Source organism: Equus przewalskii, chromosome 16 (assembly GCF_037783145.1).
Source record: "Equus przewalskii isolate Varuska chromosome 16, EquPr2, whole genome shotgun sequence".
In the NCBI taxonomy this organism is placed as follows: domain Eukaryota; kingdom Metazoa; phylum Chordata; class Mammalia; order Perissodactyla; family Equidae; genus Equus; species Equus przewalskii.
Window position 1 is genome coordinate 43605182 of NC_091846.1, and position 22648 is coordinate 43627829.

At 33.2% G+C, this 22648-nt stretch overlaps 1 protein-coding gene across 2 annotated transcripts in view; it reads right to left on the reverse strand.

Annotated features, from left to right (window-relative positions):
- Nucleotides 1-6146: 6146 nt before the first annotated feature.
- KLHL1 (kelch like family member 1) overlaps nucleotides 6147-22648 on the reverse strand; it is a 327107-nt gene continuing 310605 nt past the window's right edge. For both annotated transcript variants that reach the window (XM_070578894.1, XM_008513552.2), the window contains 2 exons: nucleotides 12785-12956; nucleotides 6147-7282 (listed from right to left, as the gene is read on the reverse strand). In XM_070578894.1, the coding sequence (XP_070434995.1) occupies nucleotides 7223-7282; nucleotides 12785-12956 (232 nt within the window). In that variant the 3' untranslated portion in view covers nucleotides 6147-7222. The remainder of the gene's footprint in view (nucleotides 7283-12784; nucleotides 12957-22648) is intronic.

Genomic DNA, 22648 nt, shown 5'->3' on the forward strand with positions numbered 1-22648 from the left:
TTGGTCATGGGAATAATAAGCAAATAAAGTAAAATAAGTGATTTCACTTTCACAATGTGTTTTTTATATATTGTGAATAAATATTTTTGTGTATAGTAGCTTGTGTTAATTTTCACTCATTTTCAAGCATAAGATTTTTTTTTCTTTTTTCCCCAAAACCCCAGTACATAGTTGTATATCCTAGTTGTAGGTAAGCATAAGAAATTTAAATGTCAATAATTTTTCAATCACCAAAACCACAAATTAATCTAAAAATGATAAGTTTAAAATATTCCAACTATATCCATTTATATATTATATAAATGCATATACATTTCTGATTTAGAATCTGTGTATATATGAAGTGTCTAATTATTGTGACTATCAAATTATAGGAACTTAGAGCAAAAACAATATGCACAATTTATATAGTCACAAAATGTTGATTTTACAGATGGGACAACCATAATCCATAAGATGATGTATCATTAGGCCTTTTGATATTATCTAGTAGAGTATTAGTGGACTACTTATAAGAAAGAATCCTGTTAAACCTTTGTAGGGAACAAATTAATAAAGTTGCCCATAGTGGAGGAAAAATCATTTACCCTTCGAGCTTCTTGCTGAGAGCCTCCTATAATTAAAATACAGATTAGCAGGAGAAAAACCAACAGAATTTAATAACATGTATACCTCCTGTATATATGGGAAACACCCAGGAAAACTGAGTAACTCTCTGGAATGGTCCAAGCCATCATCTTAAATACCATTTCCAGCTAGAGATAAAAGATTTTAGGGAGTGGAGGAGCCAGATATGGGAGAATATCAGGAAAATCACAGTAAACAAGGGTAAGTCTGTTATTCAGATTTAGATGTTGACTTTCCCCATTATTGAGTTTCTAGAAATTTAGCCATCTTCCTCTTCCTGTTACAGAGGGATACACACAAATGGAGATTTCTCTTATAAATTTAAATGTCCCAAACAAAAGGGTAACTTCTACTAGGTTTTCTGAGCTTTTCTTATGTCTGCTGTTTCTTAAAAAATAACCAGCTCAATGATTTAGCTGATTAGTTGCAGATTTTTACTTTATCAATGAACTTTCTGGTTTCTTCAAACCATACATTTAAAAAATTTGCAACTGATCAGCTAAAATCTGTGTTAAAGTGATAACTCTAAAAAATTAATATTTAAAAATAGGCTAAAATATAATACTGAAATGTCTACAGACTTATACTTCTAGATTGAAATGTTTCTATTAAAAAAATTTAAGATTTTGCAGTTTGGGAGAATTCTTCTTTTAAACATATCCATGGCACTCAGTCATTAAAACCCTACATAGTGCTTTTAGTATTTTAAAAGAGGTGAAAATTGCAGGACAAATAATAAGAGATATGAGAATTAAAATGAACCTTTTAGGCAGGAAGGGGAGCAGAATTTACCACCTCCCTTAACAAAAAACAGGCTATTCAAATAAAACAATACATTAAAAAGATTGTATACCATGATCAAGTAGGATTTATTCCAGGGATGCAGGGATGGTTCAACATCCACAAATCAATCAACGTGATACACCATCTTAACACAATGAAGAATAAAAATCACATGATCATCTCAATAGATGCAGAGAAAGCATTTGACGAGATACGGCATCCATTTATGAGAAAAACTCTGAGTAAAGTAGGTATAGAAGGAAAGTACCTCAACATAATGAAGGTCGTATATGACAAACCCACAGCTAATATCATTCTCAATGGAGAAAAACTGAAAGCTATTCCTCTAAGAACAGAAACCAGATAAGGATGCCCACTTTCACCACTCTTATTTGACGTAGTATTGGAAGTCCTAGCCAGAGCAATCAGGCAAGAAAAAGAAATAAAAGAGATTCAAATTGGAAAGGAAGAAGTGAAAGTGTCATTATTTGTAGTGATGTGATTTTATATACAGGAAACACTAAGGAATCCATCAAAAACCTTTTAGAAATAATAAATGACTATGGTAAAGTTGTGGGATACAAAATCAACATACAAAAATCAGCTGTGTTTCTATACACTAACAAAGAAGTAGCAGAAAGAAAAATTAAGAATACAATCCAATTTACAATTGCAACAAAAAGAATAAAACACCTAGAAATAAATTTAACCAAAGAGGTGAAGAGCTTACACTGAAAACTTTAAAACATTTTTGAAAGAAATTGAGGAAGACACAAAGAATTTGAAAGATATCCCATGCTCTTGGATTGGAAGAATTAACATAGTCAAAACGTCCATACTTCCTAAAGCAATCTACAGATTCAATGCAATCTCTATGAAAGTTACAATGACACTTTTCACAGAACCAGAACAAGGAATCCCAAAATTTATATTGAGCAACAACAGATCCCGAACAGCTAAAGGAATCCTGAGGAAAAAAAACAGCTAGAGTTATCACACTCCCTGATTTCAAAATATACTGCAAAGCTATAGTAACTAAAACAGCATGGTACTGGCACAAAAACAGACACACAAATCAATGGAACACAACTGAGAGCCCAGAAATAAACCCACACATCTATGGAAGGCTAATTTTTGACAAGGGAGCCAAGAACATATAATAGAGAAAGGAAAGTCTCTTCAATAAATGGTGTTGGGAAAACTGGAAAGCCAAATGCAAAAGAATGAAAGTAGACAATTATCTTATACCCTACACAAGAATTAACTCAAAATGGATTAAAGACTTGAATGTAAGACCTGAAACCATGAAAATTCTAGAAGAAAACATAGGCAGTACGCTCTTTGACATCGGTCTGAGAAACATATTTTCAAATACCGTGTCTGACTGGGAAGGGGAAACAATAAAAAAATAAACAAATGGAACTATCTCAAACTAAAAAGTTTCTGCACAGCAAAGGAAGTCATCAACATAATGAAGAGACAACCTTACAACTGGGAGAAGATATCTGCAAACCATATATCTAATAACGGGTTAATATCCAAAATACGTGAAGAACCCACACATCTCAACAACAAAAAGACTAACAACCCAATTAAAAATGTGTAAAAGATCTGAACAGACATTTCTCCACAGAAGATATACAGATGGCCAACAGGCACATGAAAAGATGTTCAACATCACTAACTATCAGGGAAATGCAAATCAAAACTACAATGAGATATCACCTCATGCCTGGCAGAATGACTATAATTAGCAAGACAGGAAATAACAAGTGTTGGAGAGGATGTGGAGAAAAGGGAATTCTCATTCACTGCTGGTGGGAGTGTAAATTGGTGCATCCACTATGGAAAACAGTATGGAGATTCCTCAAAAAATTAAGAATAGAAATACCATATGATCCAGGTGTTCTACGTACTGGGTATTTATTCAAAGAACAGGAAAACATGAATGTGTAAACATATATGCCGCCCTATGTCATTGCATCATTATGCACAATAGCCAAGACTTGGAAACAATCTAAGTGCCCACCAAAGGATGAGTGGGTAAAGAAGGTGTGGTATATATACACAATGCACTACTACTCAGCCATAAAAAGGGATGAAATCTTGCCATTTGTGACAACATGATGGACGTTGAGAATATTATACTAAGTGAAATAAGTCAGAGGGAGAAAGTCAAATACCACATGATCTCACTCAAAAGTAGAAGATGAAAACAAAAACAAGCAAAAACATAGAGACAGAAATTGGATTGGTGGTTACCAGGGGGGACAGGAGGACAGAAGAGGGCAAAAGGGGTGATCAGACACATGTGTATTTGGATGGATTATAATTAGTCTTTGGGTGGTGAAAATGATGTAATCTACACATAAATTGAATTATAATGGTGTACATCTGAAATTTATATAATGGTATAAACCAATGTTACCGAATAAAAAAAATAAAATTAATAAAAAAAAGAAACCATAAAAAATAAATAAAAGAACTTGCCACCCCAAAATATTCCTCTTTGGCATAAGATTATCTTGAGCTGATTATCTCCCTTTGAGGGGAAATTTCAGCTAAAGACAAGATCCACTATTTGGCTATTTAATTAATAGGGCATATCTAAATAAAGGAAGTATAGACAATAGGCTAATTCATCAATGAGGCTAATTTTCCTAATATATTGTCCAGTTTTTTTGTTACATTGATAACCCTAGAGTATAAATTATTCCTATTAATAGCACTATGCAATTTTATAATGTTCTGCAAATATTTTCAATTTTAATGCTGACAGTTAATTATAATAGAAATATATAATATAGTTCAAACTTATTTATAAAGTATGCAATCACTTCCAAACCTCCAAACAAGGTAGTACTGAATTTTTTTTTGTTGTACCTTAAAAGCCAAAAAAATACAATCAATCTTACAGTTAAAATCAAAGAGACACTATTTGTTAAGTTTCTCCTGTATGCTAGAGCAATAGACAGAAGGAGAGTAGAAGCATTAATGCATTCTCTTGAGAAATACTGGTTACTCCTAAGGAGTTCAAGTTAAATAAAACTCTAGCTTCACTCAAAGTGGGATCCTTAGTGTAGCTGAATTATCAATTGACAGAGTCACATTTCAAGAATCCTGGATTGGAGTCATGGCAGGGTAGGCAGTAAGACCTGGCGCACATTTAGAATGTGGCCTTAGTGGACAATTTTCTCTTCAGTAAATTGTGCAATGATATCTGTTTTCTCCATTTCATACAAGCTTTGAATTTGATGGAATAAATGAAAAGCAATAAGGAAAATTAATATATTGATGTATATGAGGAAGCCATTTTGGTTTAAAATTGATTTGGTCTGACCTTGTTTTTCCAGAATGACCTGACATGGCCTGTGAAGCATGCATTGTACATCTGCTGTAAACATTTACAGTATCCCAAAGCAAAAAAGACTGCCTTTAAGGGTAGGGATGGATGCCTCCTCTTATACCAGCATTTCTTTAAAGATAAGCTTTCCTTCCAAGAAACCAGTGTCAGGTTGACCTGCTATACACAGCAAAACATCTTGTGATTGTAGTAAAAAGAAAAGAGAGTATTCCTGTCACATTTGATGTATGTTCCTTGCTCCAAAACAGTATATAGCCATGCTGTACTCCTCACTACTCAGCAGTGCTTCCTTCCCTGGTGGAGACTGTTCTGCCGGGCTATAGTCCTCAGAATTGTCTCATCTATTAAACTTACCTCAATTTTGATGTATAGGTTGATTATTGCTTATTTGCATTGATAAGTTCATTGTTCAAACTGCTCTTTGATGTCCTTATAAGGTAAATTGGGTGCACATACTTATTGTATGTAACATAAGCACTAGTAGGCTAATATGATCTACATGTGGAAAATAGCTGGTTGAAAGCAGCAAATTTGTTTGGGGAAAATTCTCTCTCAGGAAACAAAATTACTCATTTTTTAAAATGTTGATAAATTTATTAACCAAGTTTTAAATATGAGATCACTACAAAATTTTACTGGTTAAAAAATAGATGTGCACCACTTGATCTTCTTCTCTATTCTTTAAAGTTTCAAAAATAAGTTGTCCACTCCAGTTAGCTAATATCATCTGTAGGTTCTATGTAGTGGAGAAAATATGTGGGCAGAAGAAATTGAATATACTTAACACTACTAAACTGTGTATTTAGAAATAGTTAGGATGATAAATTTCATGTTACATACTTTTAAACTACAATTAAAAGATTATTGATATTTCCTTAGCATCTTATAATGACATCGTTTTTTTGAAATAAAATGTAATTAATAAACTTTACTGCAAGTACGTGTTGGGAAATTTCAGATTTCCTAGTATTTCCTTGACCCAAATTATCTATCAGTATTTTCCTCGGTTATTAGATTTCAAACATTTTTCATCACCCAACAATAAAATTCCATAGTTTATTTTGACTCAAAATAGGGATTTTCTTGTCTTTTCTAGCTCCTGCACAATTATGTGCACTCTCCTTATGGGATGTGTATTTTCTAAGCACTAATGCTAACTGTCTCAAGTAAGTCACTATAGAAAAAAACAATCATTAAAGATTGCATTTGATGTCAGAATAGTATTTAGGAGAAAATAAACTTATGTGTTGATGAAGATATATATTTCTTGATTTTTGAAAAGTGAACCAAAAAATTTTCCTATCTCTGCGTTGTGTTTTGTCAATGTTTTACTCAGATCTGAATTAAAATTTATTGAAGAAAGATACACTGATAAAAGCAAATTTTCTAACATTTATTAATTGTATTTGAAATTTACATGGGTCTATTAAGGACATTGTGTAATGTTTCCACTTTATGCTTTAAACAATTACAAACATTTGGCATAAAATAATGCGCATATCAGTGTAACAAGTTTGAAAAGTGGAGAATGAGAATTTGAAATCTGCCTTTCTTCTAACAATGATAATTAACACTCCAAATGAATGGACTTTAGATCTTTCTTTCAAATTTCTAAGTTCTGTTTTCTTATGAACAAAATTCTAAAGGACTTCAACATGCAATGGAGATATATATAACATTCAGATAACTAGCTTCCATGCTTGCACTGAACTCAACATAAGGCAAAAGCCCATTGTACTGATTCTTTGGCTCAGTGTGTTCAAAAAGCAAAGCAATGTGGTAAGCCTAATCAGAATGAGCCTTTGTGTTTGCCAGCTTCAGATTGCTAACACATTTGAGATAAAATTCAACCATCGTCTCTGATGATATATGCAGCTTTGATAAGCAGGACAGTTTGTTTTCTGAATGCAAGAGACAAGCATGAATCTTTTGCTCTAATTGTCCTCGTAGCTTAGGAAAATGATGAAGAAGCATGTTTGTTTTAATAAAACATCATTCTGCTTCCTGGTAAGACCACATCTGATTAGTAAGCCAATCAGATTCTCTCAGATGAAATATCACGTCTTTTACTCGTGGCAACCTCTTGGATATTGCCACAGATTATAAACAATCAAATGAGTCGTAGTCATGAAAGTATTCATGTCACAAATAGCTATCTCTCCTTTTAATTGGTCAAGAAAAACAAGCCTTTGGTAACTCTAGTTATTGTATGCTACACTACAAAACAAATGACCAGTAACCACTCCTGGACTAACTAATGCACGGCCAGATATTGTTCCTGTAGCAACTGGATGTTTTCTTGTTTCCTGTAATTCTCTTTGATCTTCTCCCTCTTTTGACATCAGTAGGTAAATCTGCAGAAATCCTTGTTCTTAAAGAGTTTTCTTTTTGCCCTCTGATACAAAAATAACCACTCCAGCAAATAAAATCTCTCCAAATAAAAATAAATCAAGGTTGCTTGATGACTACCACACAGGCACCTGCTCTCCCAATATTCAAGGAAGCCATCTGTTGAAAAAGAGGAAACACAATTTAAGACAAATTCTACTGTCATAGAAAAATATAAACATTATAATATATTTAAAACACTCAAAATCATAAATAAATGTACTTATATTTTCCCAATTTAGCCACAAGCAGTACAATTTTATCCACAATAAAAATGGGAATAATGGAAATGGCATTTACAAAAAAGCAATAATTTGTGTATTGAAATTTTTAAAACCTGTAATCACTTATGGAATTTTTAATAAAAGCAATGCAATATTTAAGGATTTTAAGTGAAATGAAGCTTCTGTAGAAAAGTGTGCAGCAAAGGTTTATTCTGGAGTTTGCGTGGACACATTTGTGATGATATTTTGTAGTGATAGCTTGGAGTATATTTTAGATGAAATAGCTATTACACTTATTGAAATAATTTTGAAGTTATTTCCCCAGATATTATACTGAATTAAATGTATTATTCATTCATTCTAAACAGAGATGTACAATGAAGTAACTTCAATATTTTCTCATAAATAGGCCATAATTACAATTGCAATAGGGCTTATTAAAAAAAAACTCACCTTATAGCAGTCACTGAAATGAGAACTGAGATTTTTTTTTAATAATCCTGAATGTGAAATTGGCTAGAAATATATTAAAAACAATAATTTTTACAGAGTTTGTAATGAAAATTTATTCCATGGAGGTAAGCCAAGATTTTAATAATTCAAGCTTTTTGATATCAATGATTTTTATTACAGTTTTCTGAAAGTAATTTATGCATATAAAAATATGAGGGTAGACTAGAAATTACAGGATATTATTTCAAACTGAAAAGAATTGAATAAAATTTAAGAAATAAAGTAGCTTAGAGCAAAATAACTCAGATCACATACATTATCTTATTTATTAAGAAAGGGCATAGCATCATTCTCTAAATATGAAAATTACCACTGTTATCTACTAGTTCTGTTAAATATACTTATTGTTACCTGCCATCCCTCTGCAGGTTAAAAAAAATAAAAAACAAAAACTTCCCACGTATTTTTTATTCTGTTCAATTAATACCTTAATTTTTAAAAAGCTAACAATGCACTTTCTCTTGTCTTTCCCATAGATAACTGCTCAAAATGATAGGAGGAAAGGGGCGTGTGAATATATTGGTAGCATACTGTACGCTAAGAATAATTTTTATAGATCACCACAGTGACCTTCATAATCCCATCGTCTATTGTCATCTCCGTATGACAGGTGTGTGAATGGAGTGTCAAGAGACAACATATAAATCTCCTAACGTCAGTCTATACAAACTGAAATAGATCTGACTCCAAAGGCATGCACTTTCCATTGTCTCTCTTCTAGTTTCCAATGATTTTCAAGCGTTGTTTCACATCAGAGTCATCTAAGGAACTTTTACAAAGGGTATGTGCTCAAGCCCCACCCCTCGCGAGGAACGGAATGAGTATTGGGTAGCTGTATTTTGAAGTTTTCCAAACACCCTCTGATGTTCATTCAATACTGAGAAGTACTGTGCAGATTTTCTAGGTGAAGCGTGGGGTGAATAGCCTCACTTTACGGCTACACCTCCATCTCCATCTATATCTCTGTACATGCTTGTATGTGTGTGTAAAAATTAATCTCTGCTCTCTTTTCCAAAAATGTACTATTCCTCTCGTGTTTCCTGTCTCAGTGAATAACACCACTCTCTACCCAGATGCTCAAGACAGGAACCTAGGCCACATCCATGACCGTTAATTTTACTCACTCAACCCTACATCTGAATAATCATCAAGCCTTCTAAGTAGATCTCCAGCCAATTTAATTATCCCCATTCCTACTGTCTTTAATCTAGCTCAGATTACAATTTTACCTTGAGTGGATTAGTATAATATCCTCCTAAAACATTTCTCTGACTCCAGTCTTGCTTTCTACTAACCATTTTTCACATCCTACCAAGTGCAACCATTTTAAAAGACATTTCTGATTATTTACTTTCCCTGCTTAAAATCCTTCATTAGCTCCACTTCAGTCTTACATAAAGCTAAGACTCTGTAACATGGTATCTGACCCTACATACTATAGACTTTGTTTCTCTTTCCAAATTCATGGCTTACCACTTTATTTCTTACCCAGTGAAACATGCCATGTGTTCTTCCTGCAGTTCTTTACAAATTGTGTTCTTAAACCAAAGCATCCCCATATTTTCATCTGGGTAACTATTACTCATCTCTCAGGCCCCATTCTACTTCTCATTTCCTGAAGGAATATATCTCTGCCCAACACACTTAAATTGTGTCATAGTGCTAAGTATTTCCCTTACCACAGAATTTCTCGTGCTATTTTAACTATTTAATATATTCTATAAAAATACATTTTGAAAATTGAAGAGAGCGTTTCTTCTTTCCCCCCTTGATCCAACTTTATTTTCTTTAATATATATTTTTAAAATCCTGCCCTGCCCTACCTCCAGAGTTATACCTTTTGGCCTTAGTATGATACCCTAAAAAGGTTGGCAACAGAACCAATTGGAAAAATGCACCTGAGTATGCGGATATCTCACCTGGCTTCCCTGGAGCTCATTCTCAACATCTTACGTATCTAATGTGCACACATAAACTAAACCCATGCACAACAGAGCAAACTGAATTACAACAATAATTCTCAATTAATTTATTTAATAAACATTCACATATCTCTTACTCCATGCCAGCAACTAAGCTAGTCTTTGGAGACATGACAGTAAATGACACATTATCTTTGTTTCTTTACAGCTGCAGGTGGATGCAGCATAACAGCACTATGACAGTATAGCAAGAGAGCACATGAAAGGCTCATTTTACTCAGGCAATGGGAAATGGAATAAAGTTCTTCTTTTAGGACTTGAAGCACACATATTGTTCTTTCAAGTCAAATGCAAGAAATAAACCCAATGTTGAATAACAAAGTCAGCTTTATTTAAAACACGCATATACACGCACACATGCATGCATGTGTTCTCAGTAAAACTATCTGAGGCATGAATCTCGCAATTGCTCCATAATCTATTTCCATTATCTCCAATTCTAGCTAGCTTGGGGAGTTTTCCAAGTACATATCCTTGGATATTTTAATATTGTTTGCTTATTTATTCTAATGCTTAGTCATATGGAGGTGCTAATGATAAATGGGATAACCAATTGATTTTGTCCATTTATGGGGTAAATAGAGGGAAAGTGACATATCTTATCCAACAAATACAGGAATCTTTTCTAGTGGCCTGGAATCCTGAAAATTTTCAGAGGGATTCCGTGTGTGTCTGCTAATAGTCCCTCAAGAGTCTTAAAAATATAAATAATGAAAAGATATGGACGTAAAATCTTAAAGTAATTTAAGAGCTTTAAAATGAATGTTTATTGTACTAAAATAAAATTGTTATAAAGCATTTTAAATACCACTTTGCTGTTTGTAAGGTGCTATATGATCCAAAAGAGTGTAATAAAATACAGATGAGGGAAAGTGGTCTTTAGCAGGCTTTTACCTGTTATTACTACATACATTATTTTGATTTCAATTTTAGAGGAATGATAAGTATAATGGCTCATTATTATAAATATGTAATGAATATATTATATATTTTATATGCCCATAAACTTTCTTTATGTAATGTTTATTTGTAAAAGTAGCATATTTAAAATACATGCCATTGAACTGGTACATTTCCTTAGCAAATCAACAATCATTAATCCATGCAGTGTTCCCTTTGTAAACACTAGGGATTCAGAGAGGTAAGAATTTAAAATATATACTCTAAAATGTTAGTGCAATAATTACTAGCTTCTTTTATATTTGCTGCTGTTTGGATAAAGAATGCTTCTTCTCTCACAATTAAAGTAAAACAGAAAATCACACGACCTGGTTCTCCAAATACTTCCCCTTTCTTCCATTCTACTTTCTTTCTTCCTCCTTAGCCAAATTCATCTATCTTTACTAGAATCAAAGGGTTTTCCCTTGGGGAAGAGTAAGATTCATAAGGCAGGTACCTTAGCCTGGCCATTTGGAATTTGGTTTTGTACTTCAAAGATAGCCTATGTAAATATTGTGCTTGAACACATATCGTCAAAACTGACACAATCAAGGAATTTATATATCTTTAAAAGAAATTTACTTCAATCAGTGTTCAAGTTCTTCAGACAAGTTTTAGTCAGTTTTTGTGATGAAAAATAAAACTCTCTACCCACTGAGGAATACGAGGAGATAAGGTTGCTACATTGCTTCAACTCAAAAAGTCTGGAATTTTACTGCATTCATTGCTGGAAATGGTTTGTTTCTTTGTTTATTTCAACAGTACTGTGTTTTTAGTTTTATGATAAAGGAGAGGAATAACAGAAATAATGAGAGATTTGGAAAAGAAAGAAGGAAAGTAGGGAGAAATTAAATGTAAGGATATAAGTCTGAGAATATATCCATTCCCTCCGTTACAAGCAAGGCCATGGTAGCTGCCCTTCATAAGGTATTTTCCACTATAGTTAAGTATCCCTGCCCCTGTCTTCTGCCAACACTCACACACGCACCTACAGAAGTCCTCTAGATACAGGCCAGAATGGGAGGGGCTATATTCCAGCATGATCCTGAGTCTCTGACTAAAGTGAATATTCAAGGAAGAACACCTCACCTAAGATCAGCCAATTATTTCACTCCATCTTTCTGGACAAAGTGATTGTCCAGGAGCAAGCACTTTATACATGACAGACTATTCAGAGCCCTTTGCTGTTTGTTTGTTGTTTGTTTGCTAAGGAAGATTGGCCCTGAGCTAAAATCTGTGCCAATCTTCCTCTATTTTTTTTAGTATGTGGGCCTCCAGCACAGCATGGCCACTAACAGACTGGTGTAGGTCCCCACCAGGGAGCCAAACCTGGGCCAAAAAAGTGGAGTGCACCAAACTTAACCACCAGGTCACTGGGACTGGCCTTACTTTTTGTTTTTTTAATTGAACAAAGCCTTCTTTTATTTTCTGTTTATGGCTGTGAGGATTACTACTTGGAGCTTCCAGCAGCATTACTCTGTGGAAAATTCTTTTTGCAGTAGGTAACAACGGACCTAACAAAGATAGCCAAGCAAAACTGGGAGATAGAAAATTTATTTCGGCAGCCTTCCATCCCCTTATTCCAGTTATCTCTAAAACTAAGTATTCTAAAGTTAGGATTTTGTGAAGCAAGATATTCTACTTTTATTTTTTGCTTCAGCTAATTATAATTCCATTCCTATCCCTTGTTATTACTTATAACAAAGTGGAAATCCCATTGAAGCATGAATGCCACTTTTTAACATAAATTTCATTAAAGTATAGAATATATAACAGAAAAATTCACACAAGCATTTGGTTTAATGAACTTTTTACAAAATGAACATGACAGTGGACTAAAATAAACCACTTTGGGTTCAGGGTAATTTGACTGGCTAGATTATCATATATACCCCTCTTTTCCTAAGGAAGTAAATGAAATAAATACTCATATTTGAAGTCAGTTATGCTGGCAACAATCTTACCTGTGTCCATTCATTAGTTTGTGGATCATAGGATTCCATAGTGTTAAGGTATGTCTGCCCATCGTAGCCACCAACGGCATATAATCTGTCACCAAGCAGACAGACTCCAACAGCATCTCTGGGCATACTCAAAGGAGCCACCATGGTCCACGTGTCTGTTTTGGGATCATATCTAAAATGTAAGAATAATAGGACATAACATATTCTAATCACATTCAATTTTTACTATATAAATGATACCCTTTCAAAAGCATGCCATGAAAAAGAAAACTAAGTTTTTTCTAAAAGCTCAATCATTTGAGCAAGTGATCAAGAGCTCATATCCACAATGTCTGGCTTTCTAAACTTTAAGACATTTAAAAAATATACCTAGACTCTTACCTAGATGGATGCAGAATCATTTAACAAAGATGAATATCATGATTTCTTTCCATGAGGAGGTCAGACATGTAAATAGCTATTTTCCACAGTAGAATGAAGGTCTTTAAAACAGACGTAAACAAAGCACTATAGCAATGAAACAGCAGGAATGATTAAAAATCTGGAAGGATTATGGAATACTCCACAGATGAAGTCTCCTTTAAATCAGGTCTGAAAGTCCAGTCTAAGTTTGTCAGAAAGAAAAGGAGAAGTGTGTGCAAAGGAACTGGGGTGTTTAAAAAATGTATGGCCAGCTTTGAGGAAAGCAGCTGTGTAGTGTGGCTAATTTCAGGGGTTTATGAAGGAGCAGAGACCCTAAAAAGGTAGTTTTTGATCATCTGTAGATTGTCTGATTCGCAGAGTAAGATAGTGTTTTGTATGTACTCACTAGGAAAACAGGGAAGCTTTGAAACTTGGGAAAAGAATTACAGCATAAACAGAACTGTGTTTTAGTGACATTATTCAGGATTCACTGCAAGGGAGAGATTGGCAAATCAAGAAATTGAAGCAGGGGGCCCAAGTTGTTATTATTGAATTTAAACCAAAAATAATTTCATTTTCAGAAAGTCTGATTACCATACATTATAGTTGGATATTTTATATTTTGAGCGGCAAAAATCTGAAGAATACTTTGGTGAATATGTTTCATTTTAGCTAAGAATGACTCTTAAACTGCCCCTTTGCCTTTAACCTGCAATTGCAGGTTCAGATACAAAAATGAAAAATCTAGTAAGAACCCAGTAGAATAAATATAAAATAAGAATGGATGGAAGTATTTTTTTGACAAGCACAACAAATATATTCTTCGTTTGTTTTTCTTCTCTAGCCTTTTTTTTTTTTTTTTAGCCAACTGAAACTTTCAACCTACAGACTCCTAAGACAAAGAGAAATAAACACAAACAAGCCAAAAAAAATCACTATAGTTTATGAAAATAAACAATGTTGTTACAAAAGAAATGGTTGGGAGGACTCCAAGGATCTGGAATTTATATTTGAGAGAGAACATTCATGTTACCCAAGATGTTACATGCATTTACACAGCATTAGTTGGAGGAGTTTTGACTGCCAAAATGACATGTATGAAATGAGAGATTGGATGAATGCCTGCAAAACCAGGGCTACCTTAAAGCATAAGCTGTCCAGTAAAGAAAAATTTAATTTTACATGCTGTAGTTAATAAATGCAAAACATCACAGACACAAGCACATATAGACACACAAACACACAATCTATGCCCTCAAAATCTTCCTTAAAATATTTAAACTTTTACTATGAACATTTTAAAATATGTAAAGATAAAAGCAATTAGGATTAAAAATAAAAAAGAAAGAAGAAAAGAAAAAAGACATTACAAGGAATCAAATAGTATAATCCAGAATGTGGAATGTTTTATAAGATAACTGACTGAATGTTTAAGTTAACAAAAACCAATAATAATAAATAACTAGGAAAAGGTAATTGTTCTAAATTAAACGTGACTTAAAAACATAACAAAATGAAGTGAGTGGGCCTTACTGAGATCTGTAGGGCAGCAGAATTTGCTACACTAAAATATATCTCTTTGGCTTGATTTTTTTTAAGAACAAAAGACTTAAGAAAAAACTTTGACCTCTCCCTAACTTCCTAAAAGAATTTAACATAAAAGCCTTGTTGCAGAAAGGGGCTAATACCATAGGTAACTATTGACATGAACTAGGTGTAGTAGACAGGCAGGAACCTAGCAAGGCCCATTCGATCAAAGTCTTCTCCATGTCTCATTGTCTTTACAGACATGGTAAACACTTGTTTACCAAACATTTGGTTTCCATCTCCATGTAAATCATCTTCCTCCTGTTCGAAGTTCGAAGTCCCAAATCACTACCGCCACTCCCTCCTTTGTCTTTAGCTAAAGATGGTATTTAAGGTGGTGGCTTTGGCCATTTAGTGAGTTACTCAACTTTCCTTGATTTCTCCCATGTATACATGTTTGATTTTCCCCTGTTGCTCTGTCTCATGTCAGTTTCATTCTTAGACCAACCAGAAGGACCTAGAGGGTAGAGGAATATTTCTTCCTCCCCTACAGATCCCAATTCAAACAGATCAACTATTAAAAGATATTTGAGGCATTTTGGAAATTTTCATGTAACTCGGGCATCAGATTTTAATAAGGAATTACTGGGAAGTTTTTGTAAGTTGTGATAATGGCAGTGTGATTATGTTAAAAAAATAAAGTCCTAATCATTTTTCATTGTTTGTTTGTGGAATGAATTTAGAAATATTTTGAGCTAAAATGACATGTTTGAGAGTTTCTTTAAAGTATTTCAGGACAAAAAAAGACAGTGAAGGTGAATGGATGAAACAAGAATGACAAATTGTGATGGTTGTTGAAGCTGGGTAATGAGTACAGGCGAGTTTATTGTATTGTTTACTTTTTTGCTTGTCAGAAAAATGTTTGTAGTTAAAGTAACTCTAAAAAGAAGAATGTATAATGCACTTTAATTTCAGTGAGAAGTGAATGTTCTTTATATTTTATTCATTCTTCAGTAGAATCCAGTCTGGCTTTTGTCACAATCACTTCACTAAAATAGCTTTTTCTGAAGTCATATTTTATTCCTTATTTAATTGTTATTCAGCTCTATGGATTTTTTTTCAATGACTGTCTACAAAGCAGACTTTGTTTATCACTTTGCAAAAAGGCAGAACAACTGAGAAAACAGCTAACACCAGTGCACTAAGCAATAATAAATGAATTTCTGAAGGCTTATGAAATGTCAAGTGAAACTCAAATATTGAAACAATTCTCAAATACTCTTATTGCCGGGAAAAATAAGAAACCACTAGTATGCCCCATATTTAGATACACATTTAGAAGTAATATCCTACAATTAGAAATAGATACGATTTCTTTCATGTTTTACAAAATTCATGAAGGGAATTTTAAAAATTTAATGCATTCTTCAGAAAATCCAAATCGTTGAATTAAAAGTATCTGTTTTCAGTGGTGGGTAACATTTTATATGTGCAATAACAATCTTTTAATTCATATCTGACAATGGTGATAACATTTAAATTTATATACTATATTGCCAGGAAAATCAAACCAAACCAAAGTAAAAACTGAGTCCAACCATACCCGTCCCACACACCTACTCTCTCCCAGATATTTAGGAAGTAAGCACACAAATTCAAAATTACCACTAATGATTATCCTTATTCTCACATTAATGATTCTAAATTGATTTTTCTGTATTCAAGAACTCTATGAACTCACCTCTCAGCCTGGGGATATACAAAATCGTTACCCCAAAATGAAATGAACAGCCTTTTTTAGCTTAGGAGAGGATCCACAGATGCATAAGCATTTCCAAACAATTAGTCCAGTGAACTGTCAGTTCACGTTTTTGACAAAATTTAGTTCTAAGCATTCTTTTTGGCCTCTAGTTACCTGTTTATAAAAAAAGTTGAGGGGGCTGTACTTTTGTATTTAGGCTGTCTGCCTTTCCCACGTCTCGCCTTGGCCTCCACGGTCAGGGTGTGAGCTCTGTATCAGACACTCTATTAAAGTTTATAGTCCTCAGGCAAGAGAAGCGCCAATATATAGTGGCTAAAATTGGCTGTAAAATGAAAACTTGCTGAAGGCATATAATAGTCACAGAACAAAAGTTATTTTCTCATTGAAAATCCCCATTGAAGTTTTTGAAGTACCATTAATTTTTCAAGCATTGTCATTTCCATAATTTAAGGATAAAAATCCATCTTAAAATATTTAAAGGGGAACTGTTTTAAATATAAAAGCATTGCTTTGGTAACACATAGACTTGAGAATGCCATTTTCCTAAATTTGTACATGCAATGTTCATCTATAGCAAATTAAACAGCATAGAAGTGATTGATAGCCAGGTACGTTTGCCTGTAAAGCAAGTTGACAAATAAGAAAACAAAGAAGCAAAAGAAAAAAATGAAGATCTATGCTGTGAAATGGATAAACAGCTCTGAAAGAGTGGTTTTCAGATTTCTAGTAAATGAACTACACAATCTATATTTGAATTGATTTTAATAAATTATTTGTGAATTAAGCAACTGAGTGACAATAATGCTGGTCAAAAATAAATAATTTTATTTTTTCTGTAGTGAAAATCAACATCCAGATATCATGAGATTATCAAAAGAAATGTACCTTAACTCTGGAAATATTTACATCATAGGAATGGAAAACTAATAATTCCAATAAAATTAACTTTTAAAAATGATGGAATGACTATAATAATGCTCCTATAGACATCCTTGATCAGAAGTTTTCATATATATGCATTCCCAATGGGTGTTTTGGAATGGAATTTCTAAGTCAAACAGAATGCATATTTTGGAATGTGGTAGATACTGCCAATTGGTATTAAAAGAGGCTGCACCAATTTACATCCCCACCATCAGTGTAATGAGAGTTCCACTTTCTGTGCATCCTCTCCAACGTGTGATATTAACTGCTATTTTCATTTTAGCCTTTCTGCTGGATAGGTCATGGTATGACATTGTAATTTTAATTTGCATTTCCCTAATGACTAGTGACATCAAACGTTTTCCCCAATAGTCATTGCTTATTTGGATGTCATCTTTTGAAGAGTTCTTGTTCAAGCTCTCTACCAGTTTTTTCTATGTTTTTTAGGTTCTCTTTAAAATTATTTTTAGAATTTCTTTACTTACAGGAAACAAAGTCTTTGTTGGTGACACACATTGCAAATATTTTTTCCACTCTTTGGCTTAAATTTTTACTCTCTTAATGCTATCTTTTGAATAAAGACATTTTAACAGTAATATTTTTCTTTATGGATGATTCTTTCCAGATCCAGTCTAAGAAATCTTTCCTACCTCTGTATTGTGAAGGTAGTTTCCTAACTAAAAGCTTTGTTGTTTCATGTGTAGGGTCCCTGAGCAGCCCACCCCAAAATATTCCGCAATAGCATATTGATTATTTTGAAGTAAAGTTAATTGAGAAGCAAAAAGGGCATTTAGACTCTCCTGTCTCTGTTCCCCCTGAAAGCTGGAAAGTATATCTTAAAACACAGAAAACGAGTCAAATGTAGACATCAGTTTGCATAAATAAATTTGAGTGGCAAAGTTACTACTGAAATTGCTTTCTTTTATAATTTTTCTCCTGACTTTCCATATCATATATAACAAACGCTATTAAATTAAGAAAATAAAAACTTTAAAATAGTTTAAAGATCAAGCTGCAACCATCCAAAACAGGATTTCTTAGTTCAAATTCAGTCTCAAAATATAAATTATCCTCTGATCAAAGTATATTCCTCAGCACTGATCTTTCACACATTCATTCTGAGGGACGTCTTCCCTGGTTTGATTCAGTTGCAGTAGTCCTCTTCCTTACGACAAATGTGGAGTGAAATGGTCTTGAGGTCACTGTCAATTTCAACCCCATGACAGAGGGGGAAAACTCAGCACAGTGTTAGGAAAAAACCACATTCTCAACATTCTTTGCGTGTTTCAGACCCTCATGTTGATTATGTGCTTCATATTTATTTTTAAGATACAGTCTTTTAAAAAGTATTGATATTCTCTCAATCTTCCCTAATACTTCTCTTAAATATACAATAGGCACAGAGAGATTGAGAAAAGAAGACAGGGTAAGTAGATTTCTGTTCTCCTTTTCAGTATCCCTTGCTTATTTTTTACATAAAAATGTTTTAAGAAGTTATTTTGATTTCAACTTCTCTATGAAAGTGTATGAAAAATTCTATTTTGACTTAGGTCATATTTTATTACATCTACTCTTCAAGGTTGAGGAAAAGAGAAATGAGTTGTTGACAGCCAGAGAAAGCAAGGACACGCTAAGCAGCCCTTCGACTCCTCTCGGGTGTAGTTTTCTCAGTAGAGCTTTAAAAGTTATAGACTATGGTCAATCACCAGAACACGGAGCATACCCAAGAGATCTGAATGCTGGTTAAAACTCACTTTTAAAAATAAATGCCTTTTAACAGTTCAAAACCAAGGGGCAATAGATTATTTATATGATCACTTTCTCTACTAATATAACAGAAAACTATTATTAGCTCTGTAAAACCAAATTGTTTATTTTTAACTAGCCTATCTCAATATGAAAATGAATTTTGCAGTTTGATACCAGGGCTGATGTCCTTCCATCGATACAGGACATGACATGTTTTATCTATTCATGCATATCTACCTTTCCACAGAATTGTTCTTCTCTTTCCTTCAAAGCATGCAGATAAATAACCACGATGTTAGCATTCCAGGCGGAAGATCCAAGCACAATGAACTATTCTGTTACTCTCTGTCTCCAGCTGACCACTTCAAAGATATCATTTGCCTCATAAGCCGTTGAAGCAAATATCTAATCACACATCTAAATTAGCTTAACTGTGGTATTAGTTAATAATTGTTGCATCCACTTGTAAAGCAGTGCCCCTACATACATAGGCTGTCACAGCACCTCCATCTTTTGTATATGTGTCTACCAGAAATCTGAGCATAATTCGTTATGAAAGAAATAGCAGAGATTATGCATGTACAATAATAGGAAAACAATATCAACAACAAACTAGTCTTTTCACACTACACTCGTTTGGCTAGCTCCAGCAATAAGATCTTAAGAAGAAAAAGAAAAATATACTTTATTATAAAGTTCAAAAGCTCCTACCTAACATTTCAAGTTTCAACTATTCATGTAATTAATGTCTTGGAGAAAATTTAAGATCTCTCATATATCAAAATAAGAGTTAATATATTAATATGCTATACAAGGCCTAGAATAAGCACCCATAATTTAAATAAAAAGTCTCTTCTTTATCTCTCTTCACTGTTTAGAAATGCTACAATTCTTGGATTATGTCTAAACCAAAAAGATGAAATGAGAAATTGAGAAAAATGAAAGAATCCAAAATTCTATTCTTACTTTATATATTAATGTTTATGGTAAGTTTTAAAAGAATTGTTTAATTAAATTAATAATGTATTTATCCCTGTATGTCTGACAGAAAATCTTAACTTTCATTATTTCAATTTTTGTAAAAGATCTAAAGATGATAAAAATATTGAGCCATATCTTGACAGAAATAAATGCTATTATTTGTCACCTTCTCATGTGACAGGAGTAGATTTTGAACAAAAGTTTTATATTTATTTTAAGTAATACATAAAAATTTTGATACTTAGTCTTTGGATGAGAAGATACAAAGATATAATTTTTAATTAACACATGAAAAGTTGCTTAATATTCTAGACGTTGTCGAAAATTTCTGTTGAATAAATACCTAAAATATATGTAGATAATTGATATTCAGCCTATGATGATGGAAATGGAGATTCACGTGCCAATTGAGAAAGAACAGACAAAAACCTAGCTATCTATGTCTTTCCATCAGTCCATCCAAACATCCATGTATCCTTCCATTCTTCCATCCATCTATCCATCCATCCATCCATCACTTTCTATCTATCCATCTATTAATCTATTTATCTGTGTGTTAATCTATATAACTACCTATTTCAAGATGCTTTTCTCTATGGGAAATTTGAGGCCTGTTTTTCTTAGCATCCATCTGATTCATTAAATGCTTGTTGAGTGCTTACTCTGTGCCAATAATTGTGCCAAGTGGACAGGTACAAGCGTGAACAAGCTGATCTTGGTCATCACCACACATGGAACCTAATTTCTTGGGAAAATTGACGTAAAACAAATAATTTTTTCATTATACTATTGATTGTTGGTACAAAGGAAAACTCTATTGTGCTTTCAGGTCGAATTGGCATTATGAAAAGATGCCTCTGGCTAGTCTAAGGAGACTAAATTGGAAAAAGCAGAGCGAAAATTATAAGGGCAGGTTTTGAAGGTTCCTATTGTCTTGATACGCCCTTCCTGTCAAGCCTTATTACTGGGATACAGATTTGAAGGCAAGGGTGGTCTTTATCTATTATTAGCCTGTAGTGGTGCTGATGCCTTTGAGCATATTTTCTGATCTATTGCCTGGTTTCTAGTTTCATTTGTGATCTTAAAGTTTTATTTATTTATTTATCTCTTTCTCCTAATATATTTTAAACTTTATAGAGCACAGTGAAAACCATATGCAAAACAATAGTTATTGAATAATAGATGGATTAATGTGATTTTTCTAATGGATTTTACTTCTGGGCATACATTTGGAAACTGATTTTGTCCCCAAGATGCTTTCTCTAGAATGAGGCTTGGCTTCAAAATTAGTTTTCATCTGTTCCATCAGCTATTGTAAACTTCCTGTTCTTGTTAATTCCCTGCCACCTTCTTACCTGCTCTGATTTGAGGTGTCAATGATCTTTGTGTTTAAGATAGCCTAACTGTTCGCAATTTTGATAAGTATTATATAACTGTATTTTAACACCATTATATAATACATTTACATTTTCATAAGAAATCATTGTCATGTAATAAAATTTGTTCTATCTATAAAGCATAACATTGTACACTACTTCTTGCTATTTCTAATGATTTGTTTACCTATGACCATATACTAAAACAATTCTTTACATTATATGTGCAAAATAGTTCTACAGAGGTATCATTGTGTATCGTGATTTATTGATAATTTACATGTGAAATCATCAATATAAAATGTACATTATAGAAAGTGCAAAAATACATTATGAACATTAATCTGGCACATAGTATGAGCTGGAATAAGAATCATGATAATGCTGCGTGCTTCTGCATTACTTAAGCTGCTCATACCCACTGCACTCCTATAACTTAAAATAGCTATGCTTATTTAAATCTAATTTTGCATCATAAATGTATTCCTAGACTGAATTATTTATGCCTCTGTTCACAAACAACATTTCAATACATTATACAGTAAAATTAGAAGAGAATATCTGTATGAAATATCATTTCATTAGTAGCATTTATATAAGATATTCACAGTAAAAGTCGGAGCCTCAACATATTCATCTTCTCTGTCATCTTTCCGCAGAATTTAGCACAGGAAAATGTGAATGAGCTGTCAGTCTATTAGCAGTACTTTTTAAATAAATGATGGCATGTTAGTGTGTATAAAACTATACATCTATTTATTTGAACTCTGACCACTGTCCTCACTGTAATACCTGTAGTTCCAAACTTCACTGGACAAGAGAATGTTGGAATGAAACTCTGGTGAGCTTAACGCTCTTCTCTATGTGGATATAGCCATAAATCTACAGTCCATTTCACAGAGTAGCATTGTAGCTAAACATGTTTCTGTATTTTCTCCAAGAAGTAGCTTAGGTTTGAACAGAATCTGTTCACTAAGAGCTATCTCTTGCCGCTGGCCTTATTCTCAGTAAAAATAATCATATATCCTTAGGAAAAAATGTCATAAATAAGAGAGAGCACCTTTCTTCCACTGACTGTACCTCTTACAAGCATGAGTATAAAGGATGTGATTTCCTAATATTAAGAGGAAAATTGTTATAGTC